This window comes from Anser cygnoides, chromosome 16 (assembly GCF_040182565.1).
Source record: "Anser cygnoides isolate HZ-2024a breed goose chromosome 16, Taihu_goose_T2T_genome, whole genome shotgun sequence".
NCBI lineage: Eukaryota > Metazoa > Chordata > Aves > Anseriformes > Anatidae > Anser > Anser cygnoides.
Genome location: NC_089888.1, coordinates 14,259,166 through 14,286,192, shown reverse-complemented (window position 1 = coordinate 14,286,192; position 27,027 = coordinate 14,259,166). Strand labels below are relative to the sequence as shown.

General features: G+C 44.7%; 1 protein-coding gene across 1 annotated transcript in view; it reads right to left on the bottom strand.

The window, feature by feature from the left end:
• Window positions 1-1,769: 1,769 nt before the first annotated feature.
• Window positions 1,770-27,027, bottom strand: part of TOP1 (DNA topoisomerase I) — a 67,090-nt gene continuing 41,832 nt past the window's right edge. Inside the window, exons 6-21 of the mRNA XM_066978074.1 lie at window positions 24,309-24,404; window positions 22,955-23,030; window positions 21,838-21,935; window positions 17,851-17,966; window positions 14,407-14,528; window positions 13,590-13,712; window positions 11,889-12,076; window positions 11,174-11,318; window positions 9,960-10,103; window positions 8,623-8,808; window positions 7,295-7,363; window positions 6,524-6,638; window positions 5,667-5,794; window positions 4,516-4,610; window positions 3,589-3,738; window positions 1,770-3,186 (exon numbers count right to left, since the gene is read on the bottom strand). Of these exons, the coding sequence (XP_066834175.1) occupies window positions 3,084-3,186; window positions 3,589-3,738; window positions 4,516-4,610; window positions 5,667-5,794; window positions 6,524-6,638; window positions 7,295-7,363; window positions 8,623-8,808; window positions 9,960-10,103; window positions 11,174-11,318; window positions 11,889-12,076; window positions 13,590-13,712; window positions 14,407-14,528; window positions 17,851-17,966; window positions 21,838-21,935; window positions 22,955-23,030; window positions 24,309-24,404 (1,954 nt within the window). The 3' untranslated portion in view covers window positions 1,770-3,083. The remainder of the gene's footprint in view (window positions 3,187-3,588; window positions 3,739-4,515; window positions 4,611-5,666; window positions 5,795-6,523; window positions 6,639-7,294; window positions 7,364-8,622; window positions 8,809-9,959; window positions 10,104-11,173; window positions 11,319-11,888; window positions 12,077-13,589; window positions 13,713-14,406; window positions 14,529-17,850; window positions 17,967-21,837; window positions 21,936-22,954; window positions 23,031-24,308; window positions 24,405-27,027) is intronic.

The following is a 27,027-nucleotide window of genomic DNA, read 5'->3' as shown; positions in this document are numbered from 1 at the left end:
AATTTGCAGCCCGTAAGGCTCCGAGGGGGATGGGGCCGCAGCCAGCGGGGTTTGCAGCCTCCCCTTGGCCTGCCCGGGTTTGCAGCACACGGGGTCCAGTTTAGGGGCGTTTTGCCCCCTGCTCCACTCACGTCACCGCTCGCTGCCTCGGTTTCCCTCACTGCCAGGCACAAACTGGGTCACGGGCACAGGGCTGGGGTCCCCCCTGCTCCAAACCCGCCTCCCTCCGTCCGGCTGGGAGCCAGAGGAGCTGCACGCCTGGCCCCGACGTCTCCCAGGTGACCCCAAAAAAGCCCCCCGGCGGCACAGGGAGCAGGAGGACCACCCGTGATGCCAGGAGAGGTTTGGGCTCAGCCCCCACTGCCCACCCCAGGGCAGCACCCGGCCCAGCGCTGCTGGGGGAGGCAAGCTGCCCCGAGCGGTGGCACCCCGAGGTGGGGGCACCCCGGCAGGCTAGGACTGGGTGCTCCGGGGTGGCGGCGGTGGGACACAGAGCAGGACGCAGCAGCTTTCCCGGCCGTTTCTCCATCAACACCGAGCCGCCACGGGAAGGGAGAAGCACTTTTCCCTGCTCAGCAGCACGGGATCCGGGAGGTTCACTCGGGCAAGCTGTATAAATAGAAAGGATATTTTTACGGGCCGCATTGTTCCAGGCACGGGCAGGTTGGGAGCACAATGAGCCCTTTTCCTCGTCAGTTGGCATTTTCTCCGCTGCACCTTGGAAAGGCCCCAGAGAGTAAACGGTGCCTGCTGCCAAGCCGTGAGGCTTCGCAGCCACAACAAAGCACCTCCAAACAGCACAGCGGGGAGCTGGGGCAGGCTGGGGAGAGGCGGCAGGGCTGGGCCTGACGCTGCAGCCACCCTCGGCGGGTTTGGGAGCCCCAAAAGGGCTGCTCCAGCCTCGGGGAAGGGGCCGGGGTCTGCTCCAGGCTCGGCTCCCCGCAGGCTGCTCCCCAGCAGCGGGGCTGGTGGAAGGCAGCAGAGAGCACGCCAGGAGCTCGGATCTCAGCCCGTCCTGCTGCCCCACGGGGCGAGGGGGTCCCGGGCCGAGGCGAGCACAGGGCCCGAGCGGCTCTGCACCAAACGAGCTCGGCAGGTCAGGCTGCGGCTGTTTCGCTGCGGTTTGCACAAAGCCAGGGAAGCACGCTGCCACGTAGGGAGCGCAGACCAGATTTGGGAACCAGGCGAGCTGAGGGACCCCTCGAAGCCCTGGCACCAACACGAGCTCCTGAACAGGCAGCGAGATCCCAGGCTGGGGGGACAGCCTGGTCAGCTCTCCGTGCCTCTAACCAAGGCTCCAAAACACAATGACCAACCTCGGCAGCACCACAGCAGAGATGCCCACAGGGCCACCGCGACTCAGCACAAGGCACCGGAGAGTTAAAGCACTGCAGTGACTGCTTCCAGCTGCCGTGGGAAGTCTCGTCCCCTCCAAAAAGCCAGCTGCAGCCAGCTGCTTCATTTTTAGATCCCTGGCATCCTTCTGAACCCCCCCACAACCCATCCCTGGTGGAGACACGTCGCTTGGTCCCTCCCCACACACCTTGCCACGCGCTCAGCATCCTCCGTGCGGCCCTGGTGGGACGAGTGAGGCTCCAGGGCCTCACCGTGGAGGCAGCAGCCGCTCTACGGGGCTGCAGGGACAGGGGCTCAGCCCCATTTTTGGGACCATCCAGCGTGGCATCAGCCTGACAGCCCCCCCCAAGCTAGGGGCAGGACTGGGGACCTCGGCCCAGGGCCTGAGGTGAAAGAACACACGGACACCAACACTCAGTTAAGTTGTAGGAATTTATTTTAAATAACCTACAGTTGATTAAAAGGGAATTCATGATAAAAATAGAAGATACTTGTTGAGGAAAGGCTGCAGGAAATGGTCTTCGCACACACACTACGCTAACAATGCCTCTAAAACTAATGATTATAGCAAAAAAAGGTTTCACATTAAAATTCTGCTTTTTAATTTTTTAAAATTTTTTTACACAATTACAAAAGAAAAAAATAAAAGCCCTAAAATCTCGATTATTTTCCTTTTTGGACCGATGCTCATTTCCCTCGAAATTTATTGACCTGTGAAACTTCTTTTTACACAATAAAATCTTTCAAGTAAAAGAGGGGAGTGGGGCTTAGAAAAAAAGGGGGGGAAAAGGTAAAACAGTCTGACAAACCTAAAAAGTAGATATTCTTGAAGTGTACAGAGCGTGCTCAGAACAAAGGGTGATGGGAATGTCATTTGTTGCAGATTTCACTTGTCCTCAGATTTCACACGCATCTCCCTATCACGCGGCCCCCCCCACCCGCTCCCCCAATCTACACGATCTTTAAGATCAAGAAAAAACAGTTTAAATATTTTAAAATAATTAAAAGAAATAAAAATTCACATTTAAAAAAAAGGAACACTCAAAAGTCAGGAGGCCGATTTCCCATCACGCTTTGCTTTGAACAAATGCGGTGGATATTTGGAATTCATGTTCCGATGCCACGACTGTTTCAAGTGACAATTTTAAAAAAAATTGGGTATTTCCATGACAGTAAGTGACAGCTGTAACAGGTGCGTTGGGTTTCTTAAATTTTTTTTTTTTGTTAAATTCTGAAATGGGGCGGGAGGGGGAGGGGAAGGGCAGGGGTTAAGGAGTCCATTTTCTATTAAAATATAGAAGTTATTGCAAAACCCTAACTGTAAAAACGCACCAATATAATTGGATTTTGTATACAGTAGCTAAAGATTCCCACGCTCTCAGTGTGATGGTGAATTTGCCTGGCGGAAGGTTGACAAATCCTCCATCCACTTGCTCTGCCTCAAGAGAAAAACCACACAAACCAGACAGCTAGAATTTGGATCTCTGAAACATTTTTAAATAAGTTGTCCATAGGACAACTGGCTCAGCTCCTTTAGGATATTTCCAGGTTATGCTTTCTACAAGATGTTGGCTGTTTTATCTGATGCTCACTTGCCCCTTTCCTCCCCCTTCCCCAGCATATCCAAGGACAAGTAAGGCTCACAGTTTATCAATCTTCCTAAAAACCAGGCTACTCCCCCTTTTTTTTTTTTTTTCCCCCATAACATTCAGCTCATTAAAAACAGGTTAAAACTCATAGTCTTCCTCTGCCATGTCGATAGCCCAGGCAAATTTCTCTCGCTGGGTTTTGTTATATATCTTCTCTATAGGAATTCCCCACTTCTTACACCTGCAGAAGAGGAGATGCCGTTAGGGTGAGCACAACACAGGCCCCCAGCCCCTCGTGGTGCAGCAGAGCTGCTCTGCTTCCCCCAGCACCGTCCAAGCCCTGCTTCGCTGCGAGACAAACCGCCCAGCTGAGCAGGAGCGGCCTCCCAGCAGCGCACCCTGCAGGTTCTCTGACCCACCACCTCCCAGTGCAGTGCTGGCAGTGGCTGGCACATGACATCTGCCCCAAGAGATTCATTAAAAGCTTCCCCAAACCATTTTAACCCGTAAGGGAAGGCCAGAGAGCTCTGTCTCTCTGTGCACAGGGGCACTGCTCTCAGCCGCAGCCCTTGTCTACTACCTGCGGGACTGCGCACAGGGGAAGGAGCAGTTCCCTCCAGCACAGCCCAGGGCAGACGCTTACCAAGCAACGGAGATCCTGGGATCCAGATAGTTGAGTTTGGAGGTGCCCAAGGCAATCTGCTTGTTCTCCTCCCTATCTGTAGCCTGAACCTCCAGCTTCATCAGCTGCTCCTCAATCCTCTGCACTGCTTTCTTCTTGCTCTCCACTGTCCTGGGGTGAGGGAGGAAAAATATTTAATGCCTGATGCCCTACTGGGCTTGAGACAGCAGCACTGCAGGAAGGCAAAGGGACTCTGCTCAAGATAAGCAATGCCACCAGCCTCAAAAGGCAGTTGTGTCAGCACAGATAATGACACAAAACAATCAGCACATGCAATTAAGAATAGACGTTTTCAAAGAGGCAGCGCAGAAATCCTAAGCAGCAGTTTTGCTTTAAAGGGTTGGAAGCAACAGCCTCAACTATACTGATGCTACGCCCGCTTTAAATCCAGCCCAACTTTCCCTCTCTAAAAGTCACATAGAGATTCTGCCTTCAGAACTCCCTTAACTCAGGACCCCTGTGACTATTCCACAGAGCGCACACAACGTCTGCACTGTGAGCTTCCAGAGCAGAGCAGGATCCAGGAAAGTGCATTTGCAAGTGGGTAACTCCTGGCTCCCCTTAAAGATGGCAATGTTGCACGCTCGATCCATTACTTTGCTTGGTCCTGGGCAGCAGGGTGGCTACACTGGCACTGGCGGGTGCTCAGGGACACAGTGCAGACTAACGCTACAGGCCACATCAGGAACCGCAGTGTCGGGACACCCTATGCTCCTCAGCTTGAAGGCCATTTCTTCATGCACAGAAGAAAGAGGGGACAAGAAAGCTTGAGAAAGTCTTCCCAAATCTCCTGGATCACAGGCTGGGGAAACAGAACACAGGGCTGAAGCACCCATTTGGAGCTCAAAGTACTGGGAGCATTGCACAGCCTCGTAACACCAGCCTTACTTTTTAGACTTCTCATCCCTCCGGACCTTGGCATCAGCTTTGGCGCTTTTCAGTTCTCTCCTGGCATCAGCTAACTGCTCCTTCTTGGCATCGATCTAGGAGAGGCAAAACCAGAGGGCAGCACTGTGAACAATCTGCAGACAACTGTGACGGTCACCCCTGGACAGCATGACCAAGGGAGCGAGTTTGTGAGCACGGTCAGAATTTATCAGCGCTCAGACACAGTTCTGCAGAACAACTGGGCCACTAGCCTTTCAGTTTGCTGCAAGTCCTATCGTGGTGAAAAGTCCCCCTCAGAAAACAGGGCCCTAGTATTGTATTCCCTCAAAACAGGGCCAAAGACAAGGTGGCGCTGACAGAAAGCTACCAGAAGCCTTCTCACACAGCTACATCCAAGTGTGTCTCCAGCGTGTCCCACCAGTACCAGCTCTGATGGCACCACAGAAGGATGATCCTTGTTCCCTCAGCAGGGATGGGTTCTTGCCACCAAATCCTACAGGCTGAAAACTGTTAAGGCTTCAGGCAGCTCTCCTCTGGTAAGTTTAGAATTCAGGGAGATTTAGCATTTTTCAGCCCCTTCAACCATTCCCCAGGCTCTAAGATCTAGGGTGAAGGCAGCCATGTTAGGTGTTACAGAAGCAGGGGTCACTGCAGTGCCAAACCAGAAGTCCTTATGTGAAGGTTATTCTAACGCCAGACCAGGAACAGACCTAACCCCTTTGGACCTCATGGCCTTCACCAGAAACAATCTGCAAAGGAAGAGGTCAGGTCAGAGGGGCATAACGCACCACGTACACAGCCTGCACTGACAGTGGCCTGGGATTCACGCAGTAGGAACGGATGTCCACTCTGGGCTCTTTAGGGGAAGCAGATCAGAGCTAGGCTGCTGCCCTGAAATTTTGATGGCAGCAGAACACTGCTATGTGATGAATGGCAAATAAAGGGTCTGGCCTTGGTCTTTACAAGTAAAAGACGACTAACTGAAGTGTGGTCCTTTCAGCTCAATATTGTGCTTCTAGAGTCTGCCTCTCCAAGCAGGCCAATCTCTGATGCAGCACTAACCAATTCCTGACAGGGGAGAGCAGGCTCTGCTTCCATTTTTCCTCATCTGAAAGGAAACACGACTTGTGAGATGCAGCAACTCAGAGTACCTTGCTCTGAAGGTTCATCATGGACTTCTCGAAGGTCTTCGGCGGAGCCCTCTGGTGGTTACACAAAATGGCAACCGCTCTGTTGGCACGGTTATAGGAAAGGATTTTCGCTGGGATGTTATCATCCGCTGCAAAGTACAAGAAAGTGGTGAACAACCAGTATTCTCCAGGGCCAAGGAGTCCCAGCCAGCATCCCACCATCCCTGCAATCTCACAGCCACTGCAGAAGTGACCTTGCTCTCTGATGGAACAGTCTCAACACTGCGCTCTAACCACAGCGCTAAGAGCCTGACCACTTCCATCCCAGACCCTAACTTTCTGTGCTGGTTCCATCAATAGCAACAAAGACATTTGCCACACAGGAAGCACATCCATGCTCAGAGTGAGTAGAGGGCAGCAGGACCATACTGCTCAAGATGCTGTTGGACTTCAGTTTCCTCCAAACGTGTCCATTTTGTAAAGTTGTTGACGTGCAAGGGAGCAGTGCTCAGCAGAGAAGTTGTTAATGAGCAGCCAAGAAACATGGGGCTGTTACAGAGGTATCTGCCTTGCCTGCCACCTACAGCCTTTTACAGCTAAGAGGAAACAAGTGAAAGATTTGGTTAAAGCCAGGCATATCTTGGCAGGCAAACCATAGTACGCTCACAGATGAGCTTTGCACTGCCCCAGTGCTGGGCTGCTCAGCTACCCCCAAAAGATTGGCAGCAGATTTTTGGTCAGACTTCAGCTGTTTGACATTCACACTGGGAGAACTGCAACCAGGCAGTGGTATGCAGATACAAGGTTAAGCTGAGGAAGGCAGGTCTGGATTGCAGGATGGGAACTGTTCCCCTCACGGTTGCAAGGACAGGACTTACGATTAGTGAGCTCCTTGAGCTGCTGCTGTAGCGTGATGGAGGCGTTATAAGTACGGAATACCTTGGCTGTCAGTCCCTCCATAAGGTCTTGAAGATGTTTATTTAAGATACTGGTCTAAAGAAGCAGAAAGAAGATGACAGCATTAGAATTGACTTCAGTAGCGAAACCTCTGGACACACTGCTAATGAAGACACACAGTTCACAGCCAAAACCTAACTAGTGGACTCAGACCTGACACCCAATGGCCAAAACTTCACTGAAACCCCAGGAAAAGTGAATAAAGAACCAGCAAGTATTAGACCAGGATCAAGTATCATAAACAGTCAAGTTTTCTTCACTGTAGAGGTTTTGGTTCCCAGTAGGTAGGAGGGACATGCCTGTCCCATCCCAGGGAAGGTGCTTAAACAACCACAGTGCTCCCACAGTGCCAAATGTGCAACCAGGGATGGCATCTGAAAATCTGTCAACTCACAATCATCTTTTCTGAACTTTGAAAAAACCTTCCCATGTCAGAGCCAGCCAAGCTCCACAGGGCAAAAGCCCATCACTTCAGGAACCTGCAGGCACAGTGAGCAATACAGACACCAGATTGAGAGAGACTCTCACTCAGGTGTGTGTCTTTCACTCAGGTCACCCAGGACAGCTCTGAAAAAAAACAAGAAACAAAACCTGCTACTGAAACCATTTTTGGAACAGAGCAGCTATTATTGCCTGGTGCGGAGTGAGCCTGGTGCTCTACCACCATTCCTCACCAGTAACTACGTGCTTACATTGAGGCGGTCGAAGAGGTCATCCTCAGGCTGCTTGTTCTCCATGAACAACTGGAGATTCTTAAAAACCTGCAAGAAGACAAAACACTCATCTTAAGGCACTCGGACTGAACAGTGCTGGGTAGAAGCAACGCTGCCGAGACACCACTTGAACTGTTTTCAGGCAACACCGATGATGCTGGACATTACTTCTGGACGTTACTTCCCAATAGGCAAAGGCCATCATCTCTCAAGACAACACTTGTGTTTAAAATTCTTCCCCAGCAATCCTGAGTCCTGAGCATCTGATGTCCTTTATGCTCACTCTTTAGATCCATATTTCAGAAGACTCGATTCTGCTCTGGCTTAGCTACCTAACAGAGAAAGAGACTCCAAAGCTACCACCTACTCCCCTTACTCTCCATGGTTATTCCGACCAAAGAGACCCCTGAGCAATTTCCCATGGAGTTAAAGCTACCAAAACCCAGCCCTTCTCATTACTGCAGTAAATGTTTCACACAAGTCCATCCCAAACAAGTCTCACTGGGGCGGAGAAATAATCAAAACCTTTTTGATTACACAGAGACCACAAATCCCAGCTCTGTGTACTCCAAATCCCTAGTTCCCAGCTTCTCATCAACACACGTTCTTCCTTTCTAGATACCTTATACAGAGAGACGGAGAGATTTCTAGTTCCAAAATAATCAATTCCCCATTATAAGCATTAAAGAAGAGACACCAAGAGCGATCAACACTAAATAAATTTAAACTGAAAGATGTTTTTTTGTTTTGTTTGTTTTTTTCCCCCCTTTAAACAAAGAAATAAGAATTCTAGATTCCTATAGCAGCTATAGTTTGTTTATCTCCCCCCCAGCATTTCATTTGCCAAGAGGTTGACACTTATGGCTCTCTGTCATTACAATTACCACAGTATTGCACATGTGTTATCTAACATGCTGTGCTAACTGTAGAGGTGTGGGTGAGGTGCAAAGCCTGGTTATACCCACAAAAGCAGCCTTTTTGGACAGTGCCCTCCAGTTCACATTGCTTTATGGGGATTTGTTCTGGAATAATGCCAAGATCACAACAGATCAGTAATTGGTAGGCGACAGGAATAAAGAAAATAACACTAAGAAAGAAGTCGTGGTTGGTAGATACCCATGTACACAGACCAGAAGTATCAGTGCGTAAGCCTTCTCCCTTTCCAAGGCACAATCGGTAAGAAGGGAAGGACATTAACTGACTTGCTTTCTGACCAATGACAAAGTACCCTCTTACTGCCACTAAGACCGCGTTGACCGGATTTTTCTGCATTTCAGACTGTGTATGTGTTCGTGGAGGTGCCTTACCCTCTTCTCCACAGGGACTTTGTTGTAGTATCGGATGGAGTCTTTTCCGAGGAAGTCAAACTCAACCACGTATTCCTGGCCGTCCAGTTCAGGATGCAGCTTGATATGTTCTACTCTCAGAGAGCAGCAGCCCACGGTGTCAGCTGTCTCTCCTTCTTCTTTTTCATTTCCAGCTCTCAGAGCAAGCTACATTTACACCAAGACAAGAGAGGTAAGCATTTCGAACCATCTCAGTAGCGGATAGATACTAGAAACTTTCAGATATGGGCCTACAAATCAGGGGTGTCCACAGTAGAAAAGGGAGAAATATGCTTTTGAAGGGACAAAACAAAATTCTCAGAAACTCCCTAGGTTGCCTTTAAATGTTTTAAATAACCCTACAATAATGCCAAAAGTCTTCTATCAATCTACCAAATTACCTTCATTTCAAAAAGGAAGATTAAAGCAAGATGTTTTACCAGCTTTCTCACGTTAATTAACTCAAATTATAGGGTAGTTCTGATCAACTAACAAAGTTCATTTCAAAATGTTTGCTGTTTTTTAAAATATTTGACTGACTTCCAAGTGAATTCAACCTGATACAAAATCAGAAAGTCCATTAGTTATGCACCTTCTTACTCTTCACAGTATGCTAAAGAAACACATTTTAAACAGCATATATGACACTTTCTTCAGGGTACGTAAGTAATCTAAAGGCTACCTTTGGCTGCATAAAAATATGTTGTAACTGTACTGGCTAAACCTATTTCTGATTTTTGAAGAAAACCTTAAACATTCATATGAAACCACAATTATTCAAATTGAAGTTCCCCTATTTACATCAAACCATTCTGAACACAAACTGTTAATTTGGTTGGTCAAAATCAAACGCAGTAGGGCAACAACTCTATGGGAGCTGGCCTTAAATAGTATTAAGTGAATCAATACAACTTCAGTTTTCTTTATTCTGCAGTGAAAAACTGAGCATAATTATGAAACCTTGCGACTATGAGGTGACCAAGTAGCAGAACTCCCAGCAGGAAAACTGAAACAGCTGGAGACAAAAGGTCCACACAAAGTTCCCAGTAATCCAACTGGGAGATTCTGGAACCCAGCTGTGAATTTTGAGCTAAAACAATGCTGCCTGAAATAGCCATAGTCAGTACAATAGTTTATTGCTCTTGATTTCTAGGTAATGGGAAGGAAAAGGAGAGGGGTGGGATTCCTGCCCACCAGAAAGTCTCAGGATACCTTAGTAACTGGGCTCAATTCTGCTTTAGGAACAGACACACAGCAGTCCCGAGTATTCCCAACAGGACAGGAAAGGTAGGAGGAGTGCGCTGGGGAAGGAGCCTTACTTTATCAATGAAGTACAGCGCCACAGCCCTCTGCCGCACTTTCATCTCTTTGGATTTCCAATCTTCTCTATATTGATTTCGGATTTTATCTACACACTTCTTCAACCTCCGAGCTGTCTCGTACTTCTGCCAGTCCTTCTCACCCTGCAGAGAAAGTTGGAATACAGTCAGCATCAGAAAGCAGGCAGAGGACCAGTTCCAATCTGCCTCTCAAGGTTTTACAAGTATGAGTGGCAAATGGTCTCACTGCACAAAAGCACTGAGACTTCACTGCTAAAACAGCTCAGCTCCAAACTATGCTGCCAGGCAGCTGTAAGCAATTCAGATTTCCATGATATGAAATGCTTGCACGGAAGCAACTATAGAGACGCAAGGAGACATTATGTCTTCCGTGCTTCTCAATATATAAATGGTTTCCTCTGCTCTATTCAGATAACGCTTAGATTCTTTCATCTGTTTAATTAAATACCCATAAAACGTACAAGCAACACCACCAGTTCAGTTCATCAGTATTATTATATGTTCAAGTCATGGCAAAAAGAAGACGTAAATTAACAAGGAACAGATTTCTCTCACACTTGTAGGACAAACTCCTCCTTTCCAATACAGGAAAAAAAATCTCTTAGAAAACTGATTTTATGAGAAGAACTTAAATTCTATCCCCAAAACTGGAGACTACTTATAGTTCAACAGGCTCATCATTTCTTTTATGGAACTGATCCATTGCCCACTTATTTGCTCCCACAGCAGGGTTTGCTTTCCTTCAGCCATGGGCTCCTTATTAGTCTTCTCAGCCAGTAACCTGGCCACGTTTTAAATTTTAGAACTGACTAATGATCGGCCCACGACTAGAATTTCACTATGTGATCAGGCAGGGGCCAAATCAGGGCCAAAAGAAGATAAAATATCCACCAGAACAAGTCCATTCTTGGGTGAATTACTGCCTTTTCAGCTTATAAAGAGTAAAGGATTCCTACAAGGAATGACACAATATTGCTTTTCAATAGGTATTGAGTTTTCAGATTTCATCTCTCTTGTGCAGCAGTTGCATTCTATTTTTTCAAGGCAGAACAGAAGCACGTGTACTTTCATATGAATTCGATCAGCACAGGATGAAATAGCAAGATACTTACTTCCTATCACTCTCCTAGCCAACAGCTACATTTGCTTCATGACCAGTATTTTCTTATTATTATTATTAAATAAATCTGTACCTTAATTCTTGAGCTGGGGTTCAACATGATGTATTTGATAGAGCCTTGGATGTTCTCAGTCCACGACACTAGCCAGGTAACCTTGTTATCATGCCGAACCTCCTTCCATTTGTGTCCTGGTGGAGGGGGAGGGATCTTGGAATCCCTGCACAGAGTTAAGAGGACAACAAAAAAAAGCTATTTAAAGAGATTTTTAAGCTTCAAAATGGAGAGAAATAATACCATCACATGAAGAAAGCACAGGCAAAGAAACCAAGGCAAAGTAATTACAAATTTCAACAAGTGGGAAATCAAGTGAATCAGAGTAGCAAAAGATCAAGTGTAATTGCTATCAGTGGCAACACATTCCTAGGACCAACTTTGATTTGTGGACACTGTGATAGTGAAGATGCTTATCAGGACAAGACCAAAGAGAAGCCCATCAAACCCTAGTGTTTAACAAAGCAGGACAACCTACCTAGTACAAAATTAATGTTAGGCATTTGCAGCAGGAAAGAATGTTTAAGCACATGAGGATGAGGAAGAAAATGCGTTGACAAAGTTCTACATGAAACTCGTGATAGTCTTGTTCAGTCTCTGCTTGTATGACTCAGTTTCTTATCCACGTAAATCTAAGATAAGCAGCATGTGTATCTCTACATGCTTGCACAGGAACCCCTACTGGTTTTTAGAAAAGAAGCTATCCTAACTAGAAAGCAAAGCACCCAGTGCTTACTTGCTGCAGTTAATGATGATATCTTCCGGCATGATGCGTCTCTTCAACATGCCCATTTTGGGATGATTCCCACGACCTCGGAAGAGACCTGGAGGTTCAATCTTAAAGTTTGCGATCCTCTCTTTGTGGTTGTCCATCACACAGTAGCCATATTCCTTCAATAGCCGCTCATTTTCCTCTTTGATTTTCTGGGAAAAGCCAAAAGCAAAGATGAAGTACTATGCCCAGCACCACACATCTCTACATAATAAGACTGAATATTTTTGATATTTGCACTCCAGTAACACCGAAGACCAACTCAAAGCCAGACTCCGGTCGTGCCAAGTGCTGGACCAACACACAGGGCAGCAGACTGCTCAGGTAAGTATTCATAAAATGCAAGAAGCAAAACAAGCACGAAAAAAGGAAAGAATGTACAAAAAACCCTCTTAAAACCTGTATTTGAGTGGAACAGATTAATATTTATCTTCACCAGCCTTACTCTGCCACAACAGAAGCATTTACCTCTACCACATACCACATCTACAAAGGCCATTTAAGTACAACAGCCCCACCACAGCACTGCTGGTTTATAATCTATATTCAGCCCCAGAACAAGCACGTGACATCCACTGGACTTTACATCTTGTTATTTATATAGGGGAAAAAAAAGTTTTCTGTGTCTGAACTCAGCATCAGAAAGCAGGCAGAGGAATGTCTCCAGTCTGCTGCTAAAGGCATGTGAAGTCTGTGTCAGCAAATGGTCTCAAAGGCAGAACGTGGTCTCCTAAGAACGTGCTGAGATTTCACTGCATACTTCTGTGCTTGAACTCTAATAACATGGAAGGAAAAGTAGGGAAAAATAAAAACATCTCAGCCCAAAATAAACTATCTGTCCCATAGACAGCACTGGTGCACAAGCTAAGAAACTTAACAGTAAAAGCCACTTCTGCTCCACTTCAATAGTTACGGTGAGTGGGAACCAGGAAAGGCTCCCCCATGTATATCAAACCGAAACAGCAGTATGACACGGGCGCTCTACTTTGGCAGGACTCCTGACCCCAAAGGCTGTAATTCCAAGCCACCAGGCCCCTCACTCCAAGCAGAATTACTGTAGTGTTGGAAAGGATCAACTGAGAACTTGGGGCCAGTTTCCAACTTTTATTGTAGTAAGTTTCATGCAGTATGTTTCATTCATTCAAAATCTACTTTTTTGCCCACAAGCCACTGTAGCCATGCTACTGAAAATAAAATTCCATTTTTGATTACAAAACTGCATTAAGTGGAGACCTAATTTTAAAGATTTGTTCTCTATATATTTTACTCACAACTATCATTGCGGCATCCATTTCACTATCCTCAATTTTGCCCTTCAAACCTAAGGAACTCTTAAAATAAAAGTCTGTCCTTACCTGAGCATACACTGCTCATTACTGGCCAGGGACCAAGGGTCCCATCAAACATAACACCTCTTATTCTCTGTTTACCTAAGCAGGATCAGGAGCCTTAACCCCGATCACTATCATTTTAAGTCAGGATGAAGGTTCAGCTGCAAACACAGTGCTTTGCACTACTTAAGCTGCTACAATTAACATGAACGTAATAGTGTGAAAGCTAGTAAACACTGACTTATAAATGGCAAGGCAGGCAGAGGAACAATTACACTAAGATGTTTACAAGCCAGCTAAGCATCAAGAAGTCTCCTAGAATCCCCTCTGGTACCTGTTTCTCCTCCTTGGACATCTGTTTCCTAGCTTCCGTCTGAGCTTTGAAATACTGGCTCATGTGGGTGAAGTCACACTTGCTGAGGTTGGTGATAGTGCTCTTCTCTTCAGAGGTCATTTCCTTGCAGAAAGAAAAGTAGTGCTTTACATTTTCATACACGTATAATAGAGCTCACCCTACCCGTGACAGCTTAAACAGAGACAACGCATAGGTTCTCAGAGTAATCCCCCAAGAATCCCTAAATTCTTGTACATGCTGACTCCAGCTAAGGTCAAAGAGCAAAGGACAAGAAACAGGGCGTACACAATGCGTGGCCTCATCTCTGCAAGCACTGGGCAATGCTGTACCACCTTGCAAAGCACTCTCAACTAACAGGGACTGGCACTGTTGAGGGAGTAAAATCCAGTAACCCATCTAGGAGAACTGGGTCATCTAATCTAAAGGTTTGACCTTGTGGCTGGTAGGTTCACTGAGGAAGGTTTGGCTTTTAGGTCTTTGGAAAGGGCTTCCTTCTGCTGTAAGGAAGGCCCTTCAAAGCATTTAACGGTCAGATCAGCTATAACCCCATCATGCAACACGCAAATTTGGTTTGGAAAATTCTGACATTCAGTTTAGAAACATCTGAGGGCCTTCCTTCCTGGAGAAGCTGCAGGACTAACTGGAAACCTCATGGCTAAGGCCTGAGGCAACTTGCAGTTGCCACAAGCTAGCTTTCCTAGGCAGGAGCCTAGGACAGCAGCCTCTGTTCACTGCCTAGCAGCGAGGAGACACCAGCCACGCCTGCAGTCACCACAGCCCGAGACTACCCGCGTACCTTTCTCCAGTCTTTGAAAAAGTTTTTCCTGAAGATCTCCTTCGTAGTGTATTCGTGATCAAGCATTTTTGCAAAGAATGTGGCAACTTCTTCTGCTTTGGTGCTCAGCTTCATGACTTTACCTACAAAGAAAGGTTTTATTTTTAAAGCACCTGGTAAAATTAGGAACTGAAGCCAGAAAGAAGCCACAGTAACTCCCTTAAAGAAGAGCATACTTTTACCACTCTGAAGTTTTTCACAGACGCGTTACATAGTACTGCAAATTGGATAGGCAAAAGAAACAGAGGAACACACTTGCTCGACCTACCATCAAAGATTTTGAAAAAAAGTCCTCTCTGGAAGTTAAACATTATTAAAAAGCAATAACAGTCTGATGTGAGGTCTGAGAGACGCAGGGCAGGAAGGGGAAAAGGCCTCTTGCAGGAAACCCTGTGCTGAGCCCTCCCTGTGGTGCGTACGCTCCTGGGGAGATACTGCTGTTTGAAGTGGAAGAGGCAAGGAATTTCATTAAAATTCATATTCCGGCACTCAGACATATGGGAAATACAGGCTCTGTATTCCTCTCCTACCCACAGACAGACATGCTTTGGAACACCCCTTCTAGCCTTTAGCTATTTCTAGCCAGGAAGAGCCCTTCCTATATATACACACCACAAATAGGCTGGAAAGCGATGCCAAATATTTAATTCGCCTTCATTGCAGGGAAATGTGTCAGGATTCTGCTAATAGCCTGAGTCCTTCACTGTGGGAATGTGTTCCTCTATCTCCAAATCAGGCTCAAAAGATAGTCATTTTTGAGACAGACTGAGCTTTGGGTGAGCAGGGAGGTCACATTTCAGCTTATCTGCAAGACTGCAGTACAAACTGAAACTGCTGCAAGGAAAAAGGCTAGGACACAAGGGAACGGAGGCTGCTGCAACACCGGAGCTGTAGATTCAACAACATCTAACATTCCTACTGAGCGTCTTTTCAGTCCAGACAGCATTCCTGACAACATGTGAGCGAACCCCGTGAAGGACTTTGCATGCAACTCACATCTCCAGCTAGTTGCAAGGAATATTTGAAGTCCCCGTGGGCTGGCAGGCAGTCAACACCTGGGGATTTTTTAATGACTGTTTTACTGCACAAAAGTCAATACAAGAAACACTACGGTTGATTCTATGCTAGTGGAAAAAAATAGCATGCTTTTGATTTACTCCATGGTTGGAAAAGTTACAGCATCTCCAAAATTAAAGCACGGGAGTTTTCTATAGAGCCTGAAGATCCATAAAGTCTTGTAAAACGGGACTTAGGCAAAAAGTCCTCCCAGCGATCTGCGAACATCGCACAATTAAACAAAACCAACAGAAACTCTGCCAGTTTGTAAGCTGCAACCTAAAATACTACATTTGTTTGCCTACAACAGGAAATGGGGGAAGGGAGAGACAGCAAGGGAAGTGTTTTTTTTCCAGGCTGCAAGTCTAGCTTGAAAGAGGCTATCAAGTAAGCAACACATTATGGGGCTTAAATGACCAAAGTTGTTCCCAAATCCCTAAAGAGTAGTACAGGCTCAGTCATCTTTACCTAATCACTTTAGAACAGATTTCCTTGTACATAATTCCCACTTTTAAAAAAGTTTGAAAAAGCTCTCAGTGACAGTATTATATATTAAAAAAAAACACAACAGATTTATTTCAGAGCCCTGAGCATTAGTTTGCTGTCGTAAAAACCGAGTCAGGGAGCAAACCCAGGGACATAACAGGCAGAAGAGACCACACCGCAGTGACAAACACCACTGCCATCATCTCCACTGTTATCTTGTCCATCTACAGAAAAACAGCGAGTTCAAGCTGCCTTAAACACACAAGTTCAAGCCGCCTTTGTGGTACGAGCAGTAGCTCATTAACCCATAGTCACTCAAAAATATAGCCAAGCCCTTAAAGATGGCTTTTGGCATTTCAGACTCCCCGAGCGCGGTATTGTAAGCACTGACAATAGCCCCGCAGTCGTGTTGGACGAAATCAGGGCCAGCCTCGCTGCAGTGCAATCACCAGGCAAAGGAGGGATTCCTCCAGTGAGCTCTGGCAGCTGGCTGGCCAGCCACAGCGTGATTATTGGACTCTACAAATCATCCTAGGATAATCTTGAAATTAGACAATGCCTTGTAAGCACAGACAGCGGTCTCAGCAGCTGCTGTGTAAATCAGCCATCTGATGCCCTCCCCCCCCCCCGGTTTCTCAGGGAAGATGTATGCGATTGCTTTGTGTGCCAGGATCCATCCCCGCCCCTAATTTTTGAGCCTATTGATCAATTCTTGCCATGACAAAGACAGAGGTTGCAACAAATCCCTGCGTTTCCAGGAGGTTTTGTGAAATAGGTGGCAAGATAGAAGCTCATTGCTGCCTGCACGAAAGGGATAATTATAGCATAATTCGCCCCTCTTCTTCTCTAGACAGCAGGAGAGATCACATATATTCTTCAGTAGAGGGAGAGAAATATTTGCAACCTTGCTACAAGTTCTTATCAAGCCCTAAGACAGCTAGAGGAAAATGGGCATCCTTGATCATTGTGCTGTTTGCTTAGAGATGGTCTTCAATAGGATGCAGTAGGTTTATTTCACTACCTTGCTGCTGAAAGTGAGTGCCACCTATTTCTCAGTATTTTAATATGTGTCACGTCACATGAAAATATCACATTGCTTCTGGAAGAGTTCCACGCACAGATGTCCACTTCGCCAAAAATTACATTTTCATCCACTCAAATGCCTCCCACTTAATTTAATCCTGGGCTAATTTGATCCTTCATTTAACATGATCACAGAACTAGAAGGAAATACATGGGTCATCAAGTCCAGTCTCCATCAGGCATCACATCATATAATCCTATCCACATGAGCCTCTAACAACCAGTCAGCCCAGCGGATTAGAACCCCACATCAATTAGTTCTCCGACGCACAATAGCAGCTAAATGGGAGCATGACATACACTGGGGGGCTACATTCTTGAGATCAGGCTGATCCCCTGCATTCCTGCAAGATCCTAATCATTTGTAAAACAAAACTACCTAGTTTCGTTCCATTAATGCCACGGAATGATCACAAAATTAATTACAGATTATGGAAATTTCAGTTCATAATGTTGAGGAACACAAAGCAAGCCTGAAGATGACCAGTGACGAAGTAGCTCTAATTATGTACTGTACTGGTTACACAATGCTACTCTTGGGCATCAGACCCCCTCTCACATTATTAATGAAGCCGACAGATTTACCACAGCAGAACGGGAACAAGTTCATCTCCGTGTCAATTCAGCAGGCTGTTCCCTTTACTTCTACAGACCCGCCCTTTTCTAAGCTGTTGAAGAACTTCTCTTAAACTAACCACAGAAACAAATCCACCTCCTCATCCCCTCAGAAGATTGCAACAATGCCCTGAGAGTGCAAGCTGGAATTGCAGATTAACTCACCATCATAGTAGAATTTGACATTCTCAGGCAGAGGTTCATATGGCGGAGCAAACACAGGACCTTTATGCTCTAGGAACTTCCACTTAATTCCTTCAGGGTAGCGCTCTTCTTCCCACCTTCAAGAGAAAGATATGAACCAGTATAATTAAGTTCTTAGTCTTCATTGTATTGTTATGTTGGTGTAAGAGTATGCTACAGAAAATTAGAAAGCAGTCATTACTGTGCCAGACACTGGCCAAGAACAAATATTCACGCTTTTTTGCTTTTTAAACAAAAACAAAAGCACAGCACCGTCCACAAACAGAACACCTTGGGTCACAGATATCTGATACAGCATAGTCCTCACCTGCCACTTGCTCCTCCTTTCACAAAGACACAGCTGAAAAAGCTTAGAACTTGAGAAAATGAAGAATTCAGTCTCGTAAAGCATCAAGGATCATGCCAAATTATAGTCAGCTGTGATCTAACATCAGGTCCAGGATGCCTGCTCAGCAAAGCCAAACAACTGTAGTATATTACGCAGCTGCTTTCAGATGTGGACAAGCATCCCATTAAGGGCAGAGATAAAGAAACAGATGTTCCTTTACGACCTAAATGAGAACAAACCTGCTTGGACAAGAAAGACTAAAACCTGCTTTGTCATTTTAAATTCATTGAAATTCTTTGGGTACGAAGAAGTGTTCTTGAAGAAAAGCAGAGTAGCAAAGAAAAAAGCAAACTTGCCTTGGAGCACCTCTATAAAAAGTGTTTTGTAAATGACACATCAAGCTTCTCGGCACAGCAAGGTAGGCGCCGCCAATCCCACGTTCCAGCTGAACAAACTCACAGGGTCAGCAATTCCTCTACAGGGGACAGGAGTCCCACCAGGCCCGCTTCCTCCCCCAGCTCCTGGTGTCCCGTGCCCAAGCCACTGATTCCATACTCCCTCCCCTCTCCGCTTCTTCCACGATTACCAGAACATTCCTGCTCCATACAGCTGGCACAGGATCCCCCGCTGAGACAGGCTGTTTTACCTTGGTGATCAATCAACTGGAAGACCATTAACCTGTCACAGTGCTCAGTCTTTGAGTTACCCCGACCACTCTGTTGAGCAGCCATGACGATACAAGAAGTTTAAACTTCCCCCTCGTGCCAGCCCTATGGAGTAGTTTCCTTCTCAGCTGCTGCTGCACCCAGAAGAAATGCACACGTACTGCAATGCATCTCCGGAAGCGTGACGCACAATTAAATACTTCATTCCTAATGAGACGTCATGGCCACCGTACAGAAGATGAGCATTGTTCGGAGAAAAGAGCTTCTGCTAGAAATTACTCAAAATGCTTCAGCAGTCCCTGTATGTCGGCAATTTAGGAAGAACAACAATTGTATGAGATAGTATTTTACTCTAGCTAGAAAGGCACCACCTTTGACTGAAGCACTAGACCTGAGTTTTTTCTTTAGGTAAGGTAATTCTAAGGTAATTAGATAGCTGAAGCATACTACGCCTGTTGGGAGGGCTATAAGGAAACACGAGATCCATACGGTGGTTTCTAAACCCACAACTACCAGAAAGTTTGCCACAAAGAGATCACAAATCATTTTCAGCCCCACCTCCACCTTCTTAAACCTCGTATGTAAACATCAAGACAAAAGACAGAAGCGAGCCTCCTGAGTTCAGCCCTTTTTTTGGTCCTCATTTGGTTTTAAACAATAAAAAACCTGCCTGTGGTAGCTCTTGCTCCTAGAGCAACGTTCTGCAAATGTTTTGGCAGGAGCAAGGAGAATGGTATCTATCAGGAAAACCACCTTACTAATTTCAGCAGAAACTGTGCCAATCAGTCACACAGGCTCCTTATTTAAACCTCGCAGCAAATCCAAGAACGCCAGGGTGACTCAGGACGGTAGTTTAGGACTGGTTTTCATTTGGAATGAAAACAGAAAATTCTGACAAAAAACAGAATGTACCTCAGGGATATGTTCTTTCAAGGTAATTAACTTATTGTAACGCAAGGTGGGAGAAGTGCTCGTAAGGTGTGCTTCTGGATCTCATATTTCACGCTGACAGGGTGTGAAAACGACCTCTAAGAAAGATCCCCACGTGGTGATGAACAATGCCAATGCCTTGGGAACGGCTAGCATCAAGCATCCATGTAAGTGAGGATGAAAATGATCAAGGCAGCAAGCGCTTGAGGAAGCAGCCAAAAAAAGATATCAGACTTTCAGAAAATTGGCTCAGATGGAACATAAAATGCCCTTAAGAGATGCAATTGAAGTGCAGATGAAACCCTGTCCAGCAGACATGCTATACAAAGCCGCAGATGGATGACACGAACCATCAGCAGAAGGATGCAGTTACCTACTGCCAGGTTTTGCAAAACGTGCTTTCAAAGGCAGTTTTCCCCTCAACAGTAAGCACAAATCTCAGAGCTTAACACATCTACCTGGAATTGTGCTGCCGAGGCAGATGAGGGGAGAATTGTAAGGCTTTCCAGCACAGCTCTGCTGTTGAAGGATACAGACTACAATAAAAAGGAGCTGTGGTATTAGTTATAGTAAAGTCAGATAGAACCAGCAAGGAGAGCTGACACAAAGTCAAAAAAGACAGATCATTAGGCTTAAAGAGACCTTCGGTGGCTTTCTCTCACTTCAAGTTCCTTCAATGTCAAAGCACATTGAAAATATGCTGTCAGAGGGACCGAGGAAAAGCAGACCACTAAGAAAAAAAAAATCAGAACAGTTACAGGGAAAGGCCTGAAAACTAAATTTCGGAGAGAAGACAAGTACGAAAAAACACTCAAGTGCTGATGTTCTATTTGAGGGAGCTGTAGCAATCAAAGGAATATGCAGACTATGAACAATGCAGAAGATTTTTTTTTAAAGGTGAATCAATAATGGAGACAATAAGGGTGTGTGCATGTGCATGTGTACACATGTGAAAGACTGAGCCTGAAAGGATTTAAGGGAATGCCTTTGCAATCCTCTGACACCACAGATCTATTTAGAACTGCCAATTGATCTGAGGAAAGAAAACGCTCATGGAAACATCTTCTCCAAAAGGTCATAAAAACACATTACAGAAGACTACAGGAGTGCAGAAAACACATACGCTTTTGAAAACCACATACACAGTAAATCTAGGGAAGTACTACGGTCTGAACTTCAAAACACACAAGTAATAACTTCAAAACACACAAGTTCCTCAAATCTAGCATTAACAATAGATTATATTACTATGGATAGTTTAAAAAAAATCTAGCATCTTTCTCATAGAGGACTACTGATGCAGCGTAGGACTGTCTTCCACACAAACCATGAAGTTCAGATCTATTAGAAAAAGCTCTAAAAATTTAAGTGCCAAATAAAACAACGTCAGTTAGTGATTTTACTTTAGGATCATGGGCAAGAAAGCACTTTCCATTCAAAGCTTATTTTCAAAATTCATTTTCCAAATAGCCCAAGCTTAACTGGTCACTTGACCAGCCTTTATTCTTGTGCCTGAGACAGGACCGGTTTTGTGAGACACACACTTGACATCCAACTCAAACAGCAGAGTGGACACTCAATGTTGTAGCCTTATACAACACAGAGAAGACCTACTAAAATAAAGCTACATCAGAACCATATCAGCTAACACATTTGCACACGTTTATAACATTCCTGCTGATAGCCCAAGCTCACAAGCTTTCATATTGCTTTGAAGAGTGTCAGTAAGGGCCAGGTTCTGGGCACAAGAACATCAGTAGCTAATCGTTACGGGTAGCCTCTCTGTTCTACAGACAGAAACATTTTTTCTCTTTGGTATAGCAAAAAAGGGATTTTCACTTCTACTTGAGAGGATGAACATCCTCAATGAGAAGTTTATTTAAGGCTTACCAGAAAGTAAGCCAATTATTCAGAACAAATCCTCATGAATCAACAAAAAGTCAGATGTGCTTACTCAGTCAGCATGGGAGGTAACAGGGAAAGTGCAGGTGCAGAGGGTAGCAGACATCATCAATATATAGTTACCATTTCCATTTTTGCTCCTCTTCTTTTTTCGGCTTCTTTCTCTTGTCTGCCTCAGGAACTTTCTTATCTTTGCTCTTAGCTTTCTTTGCTTTGCTGTCCTGTAAAATGAGTGAGAAGCTGTTAGAACAAGCTACCACATTCCACTCCTTCCTCTTCTCCCAGGAAAAGATGCTTTAAAACTAAACAACCGTCTCTTGGGATGCATTAGTTTGGCCACAAACAACTGAATTACCGAGGCCTAAATACCTAAGTGTGCTCTTAGACCATCTTCTTAAGTCAGTCTACTGATGGCCCCACTTCAAAGTTTTAAGCCAAATTATTTTGCTGTAGAAGTGGGGCATGGTAAGTGCACAAAGCCAGTTATTGTGCCTCACCTGATAAGCAGCAAGTCTGGGCCACAGTAACATGATTGCTCAGTTATAGGAACACCCTCCTGGGCCTGCATTAGCTGTATCTAATCTGGCAAATGCTATAAAGCACAGCTGTAGCTCTGTAAGGTGGCTTCTGGGAATGTATGGCATACGTTCACTATAGAGACACTTCTATTAAAAACTAGAGAATAAACCATGCTACCAGAGGCTGCTTGCAACATGTGCTTCGCAAGGGTGTCTTTGCTAGATGCAGCAACACAGATCTTTAGTCTCAAATTATGGCTAACATCTCCATGCCAACTCCCTTTCCTAATTTCCATCCTAGGCTTCACCTAAAAGCTTTAAGTGTCTTTCTAGCAGCTAATCTAGGTTTCATCTCCTCTGCTCCTGAACTGTGCTACATCATTTGTGCAACTACCAGATATTGTTAATAAGGCTCCTCTACCCTCTGCAAGCTTCTTAACAGAAAGACTGAACTGCCAAGAACAGGCCGTGAGTTCACATTCCAGAGGCATCTTCTCCATCTCTTGTTTTACGTGTAGGAGAGAAACGTCTCCTGACTTTATCCATTATGGCACAGACAAGTTAACTCACACCATCAGAGTGGATCTACCACACGCAGCTTTGTCCCAGGACTGGTCTCTGCCTTTTTTCCCTTGAATCAGATTCCCCCTGCTCTACATAATTCAACACCAAATTGTCAGTCTTGCTTTTCTTGCAAGAAATAAGCTTGTCTTCTGCATTACCTCTTCTTCCTCTTGTTTCCTTTTCTTTGCTTTCTTTATGTCTTCTGTTTTGATTTTCTTGGGTTTGTACTCAGCACTGTAAGAACAGAGACTAGCTGATGAAAATAATCAACTTTTGAGTATAAAAATAAAATCCTACACATACAAAACTTGTGTGCAAGTTCATACTATTACTGGCATATTTCATCTCTAAAGAACATAATTTTGTGCCCTGCTCTCTCAGAAGGCTGAATAATCCCTATCCAGGAGAACAGCCTATAGAAAACAAACAAACATGGGCTGTTGCTGCAAATAATTGTCCAGAAGTTTCAGACTGCTGAAGCAAAAACCTTCCTTGAGGAAGAACCCATTCAAGAGCATTAGCAGCCACCCAGTGATTGCATGGGATCGGATAAATCAGCAAAAGCTTAGTGGCATGTTCCCCTCCAACCCGCTGCCCCTCTTCTAGTCATCAGTCTGGGATCTGCCCACAAGGCCCAATTTTTGCATCCCCCACTAGTCTGAACAATAGCAAAATTGACTGCTGGCAAATTCTTAATCTTTCCATTGCAGGCACAAGATGGGAGGTCATGAAAACTTAACAGAAGGCAGCAAATGATTACACAAAAGAAAAGATGTCACACCCGTCTCTCTTGGAAACTGAGAACTACCACATAGGAACAGAATGCCGCTCTGGTTAAACTCCTCCAACCCTTTAACTCGAGACCTCTAACAAGGTCACACCATCTGAAAGTTGGACATACATGGATGGTGACAGATCACAGCACGATGGAGCTGCACTTTTATTTACTGGGTGGGCTATTATACATCAAACATCATGTGTATTTTTCTTTCGATTTAGACAAACCCTCAGCATAACCCACAACGTATTAAGAACTTTTTAAAAGGGAATCATGTCAAGCAGTGCATGCAAACCTCCTCCCTACCCTGAATAGGCCGACTGCGTTTTCTTCCTCTTGAGCAGTTGTTTCCTCATCCAACAGAAACCACTGCAGCCACTTAGCTAGCACTAATACCTCACTTGTTCAGGTTTAGGCTTTACAGTCTTCATCACTGTCTTTTCTCCATTTACCTTCTGCGTGTTTTTTTCCTTTATTATTATTATTTACTAACACTGCAGTAATTTCCAACACTATCTGCAGAAGCAGATAATGGTATTTTTCCATAGACAGCACAAATACTACCCTTGCCCTGCTCATAGAACTTCTCACAGCACAAGGCAACTGGTCTCAGATCTTCAGTCCCACATCTGAACCAGCACATGTTGAATATCTGATATGCTATCTGCTCCCTTAGTGTTCTGCTTTTAAAACTAAAGGCAAGCATTCAAGTCACCAGTACCCAGGCCACTTACTCATCATCTTCTCGAGGTCTCTTCAGTGGTTTGGAGTCCTCTTTAGGAGAAGCATAAAACCCATCATCATCTGGTTCATCTTTAATACGTGGCGGACTACAAAAAGAAATAAAGGTGGTTCTAAACTTCAAACAGTAAGATTCATAGCAACCAGCACCACCTCAGTTTAAGAGATGATAATCTGCAAAAAAAGACACGTCCTTCCAGTTCTGGTCTGGGTTGTCTTCCTCAGACCCCAAACACCTGAGGTGCATCGTTCTCTGAACTTCCACAGACAGCACAAGGAAAAAGCCTTTCAGCAGCTACACATTTGCTATTTCTCAAGCAACGCGGAGATCGATTTCAACAAACAGCTTGGATTTCATTGTTTCTTTGAGGTTCTGAGTAAAAACAACTGCAGCACTTCTAAAACAAAACTGAAATCCGTGCATGTGTGTAGTCACATAGGGACGTTACGTAGTTTCAGCTCAATATCCTTACTGAGCCTGATAAAAGATTGTCAAGTAAGCAGAGACTTGAAAGCTATTCTCCTGAATGTTTTGCCAACTAAATATTGAGGCATATGAAAAGCAGAGAAGGAAACAAAGATCTGGCAAAGGTAAATTGATTAGTCTATTTTCACTATCCAAACTGCGGGAAGCAAACAATCCTGTTCCTCTCAAACCACAAATATTAAATTAGGCTCAACGCTTTCAGCCATAATGTCCCCCAGACACCAGTAATAGCAGAAAAATACGGTATGAGTGGGTAGAGAGACTCTCTCTTTAAACATGCTCATTATTTCTAGATTTCACAGAAGCATTCCACTTATCTTCATAAATAAAAAGACATCGCAAAGAGTCCAAAATTACATTTTGAAGCACTTAGTGATACTGTACTCAGGTACAAAAAGTAACTGCCATCTTGGGCTTTCCTATTCATATTCAATCCAAAATTTCTGTATCAAATTGACTCAGTTTCCAAGTCAACACACGCGTTCTGCGATTGGGTGGAGTGGGAGAAAAAAAAGCAGCATTTTGCTTTGTAGATCACAGACAGCAAGAGACATTCTGGAGTCTTATTTTAGCTGGTAATGTGTCCATGAAGCAGAACAAGACAGTTTGCTCTTTCACAGCTGTAAAGCCACTGCAGTGCTGGCAGATGCAACTCAGAGCAAACAGATCCGTGCTACTGTAAGAAGCCATTTCAGCGGCATCACATATGATCAACTAAGACACGAGTCTGCAGCACGCACACAGTTGCAAAACATCTATGGTAAAAGAGATTTGTCCCATTTGTTTTCTCTTCCAGGCAGAAACCTAGTAGTACTGTCTATTAAGCTGTTAGGAATTTTATCTATTTTAATACTGAAACATTTCCCAATGTTTTGCAATAGTGGGAAATAAAGCATGAAAATATTAAAAGAAAGGAGCTGCATGAGCAAGCTGAACCTTGACTTGCATTGTTCCCGAGGCTGTAATATTGCTCATGCTCCCAAGTCTTAAAGAAGAAAATCAAAACCATCTGAACTTGTAAAAGAACATTTCAGCAGGAGAATAATTGCTCTTAGCCAGATCTTGGCCTTCAAGAAGGCACAAAGGATGATTCCTCCAGGCTTTTTTTTTTTTTTAACACAGAAAACACTCAGACCGAAAGAAGGCCCAGTTACTTTGACGTGAGAACATCCAATGTCCCTGACAAGGCTAGCACATGCATGAAATTCTGCCAAATGGTAGAGGTCAGAAAGCATTATAAAAATAGTCTCCTACACCATAAACCACCTAAACATCATTGCTTTATTTCCAGAGTATCCTCCAAAAGGCCTGGAGAGGGCGCCTCTTTCCTGTGCCAAGCATAACTACAGAGTCTGCATTTTTAAGCAGGAGTAAGAAAATGAAACGGATGAGGGCACATTCAAAATGTGGAAAGAATCACTAACAGGCACCAGCTAGACAGATGCCTTCTCCCAAACTCTCTGCATCCACAGAACATGGTGAGACAAGAAGGGTTTTTTTAATTATTGGTTTTCTAAGTGGACTCAGAACTGGGTATGATTGAAAACACATCCTGAAAACAGATATGGACACACACAGACACACCTATCACACCCGATACATCTCCAATATGTCAGTGGACCAGACGCACCACCTTAAGAATGTCCAAATCCAGCCACTGGTTAAGTGGCAGATATTAGCTGGTCAAATATTAAGAAAAAACATTTTTCTAAGAATTGCTCACTTCAGGATTTTAATAAAGCTATTCAGTGATGACTGATCCAACACCTAAGTCCAGGAAGCTCTATAAGTAGGAGGAATTTAGCAGACATTAGAATTTTTCTGAAGGTACCTCATTTTACATAACCATTTCCCTTACCCGGAAAGGCTTTAGCCTCTAGTCACTTACATGAAAGACACTCAAAGGCAATCTGGACTGCCTTTACAAGGTCCCATCTCCAAAAGACTACTCGCAGGGTTCAAGTACCCATTTTTACAACTACAACAGAGGTGCTTTCATGTCCAACTATCAATTTTTCCATGGTTCAATCTGTTCTCAGCAGAAATCAACTATTTGATACTTGGACAAAGCCAGCAAGTGCAGGCAGACACCAGGTGTTCAACAGCTTCATCTCTAGTTACTAAGTCAGTGGATCAATTACCAGTTCCCTCAGATGGGAAGGATATATCATCTGAAGGGGTCAAAAGCATTCACAATTTTCTCCCCAAGACCATGTGAGAGTAGT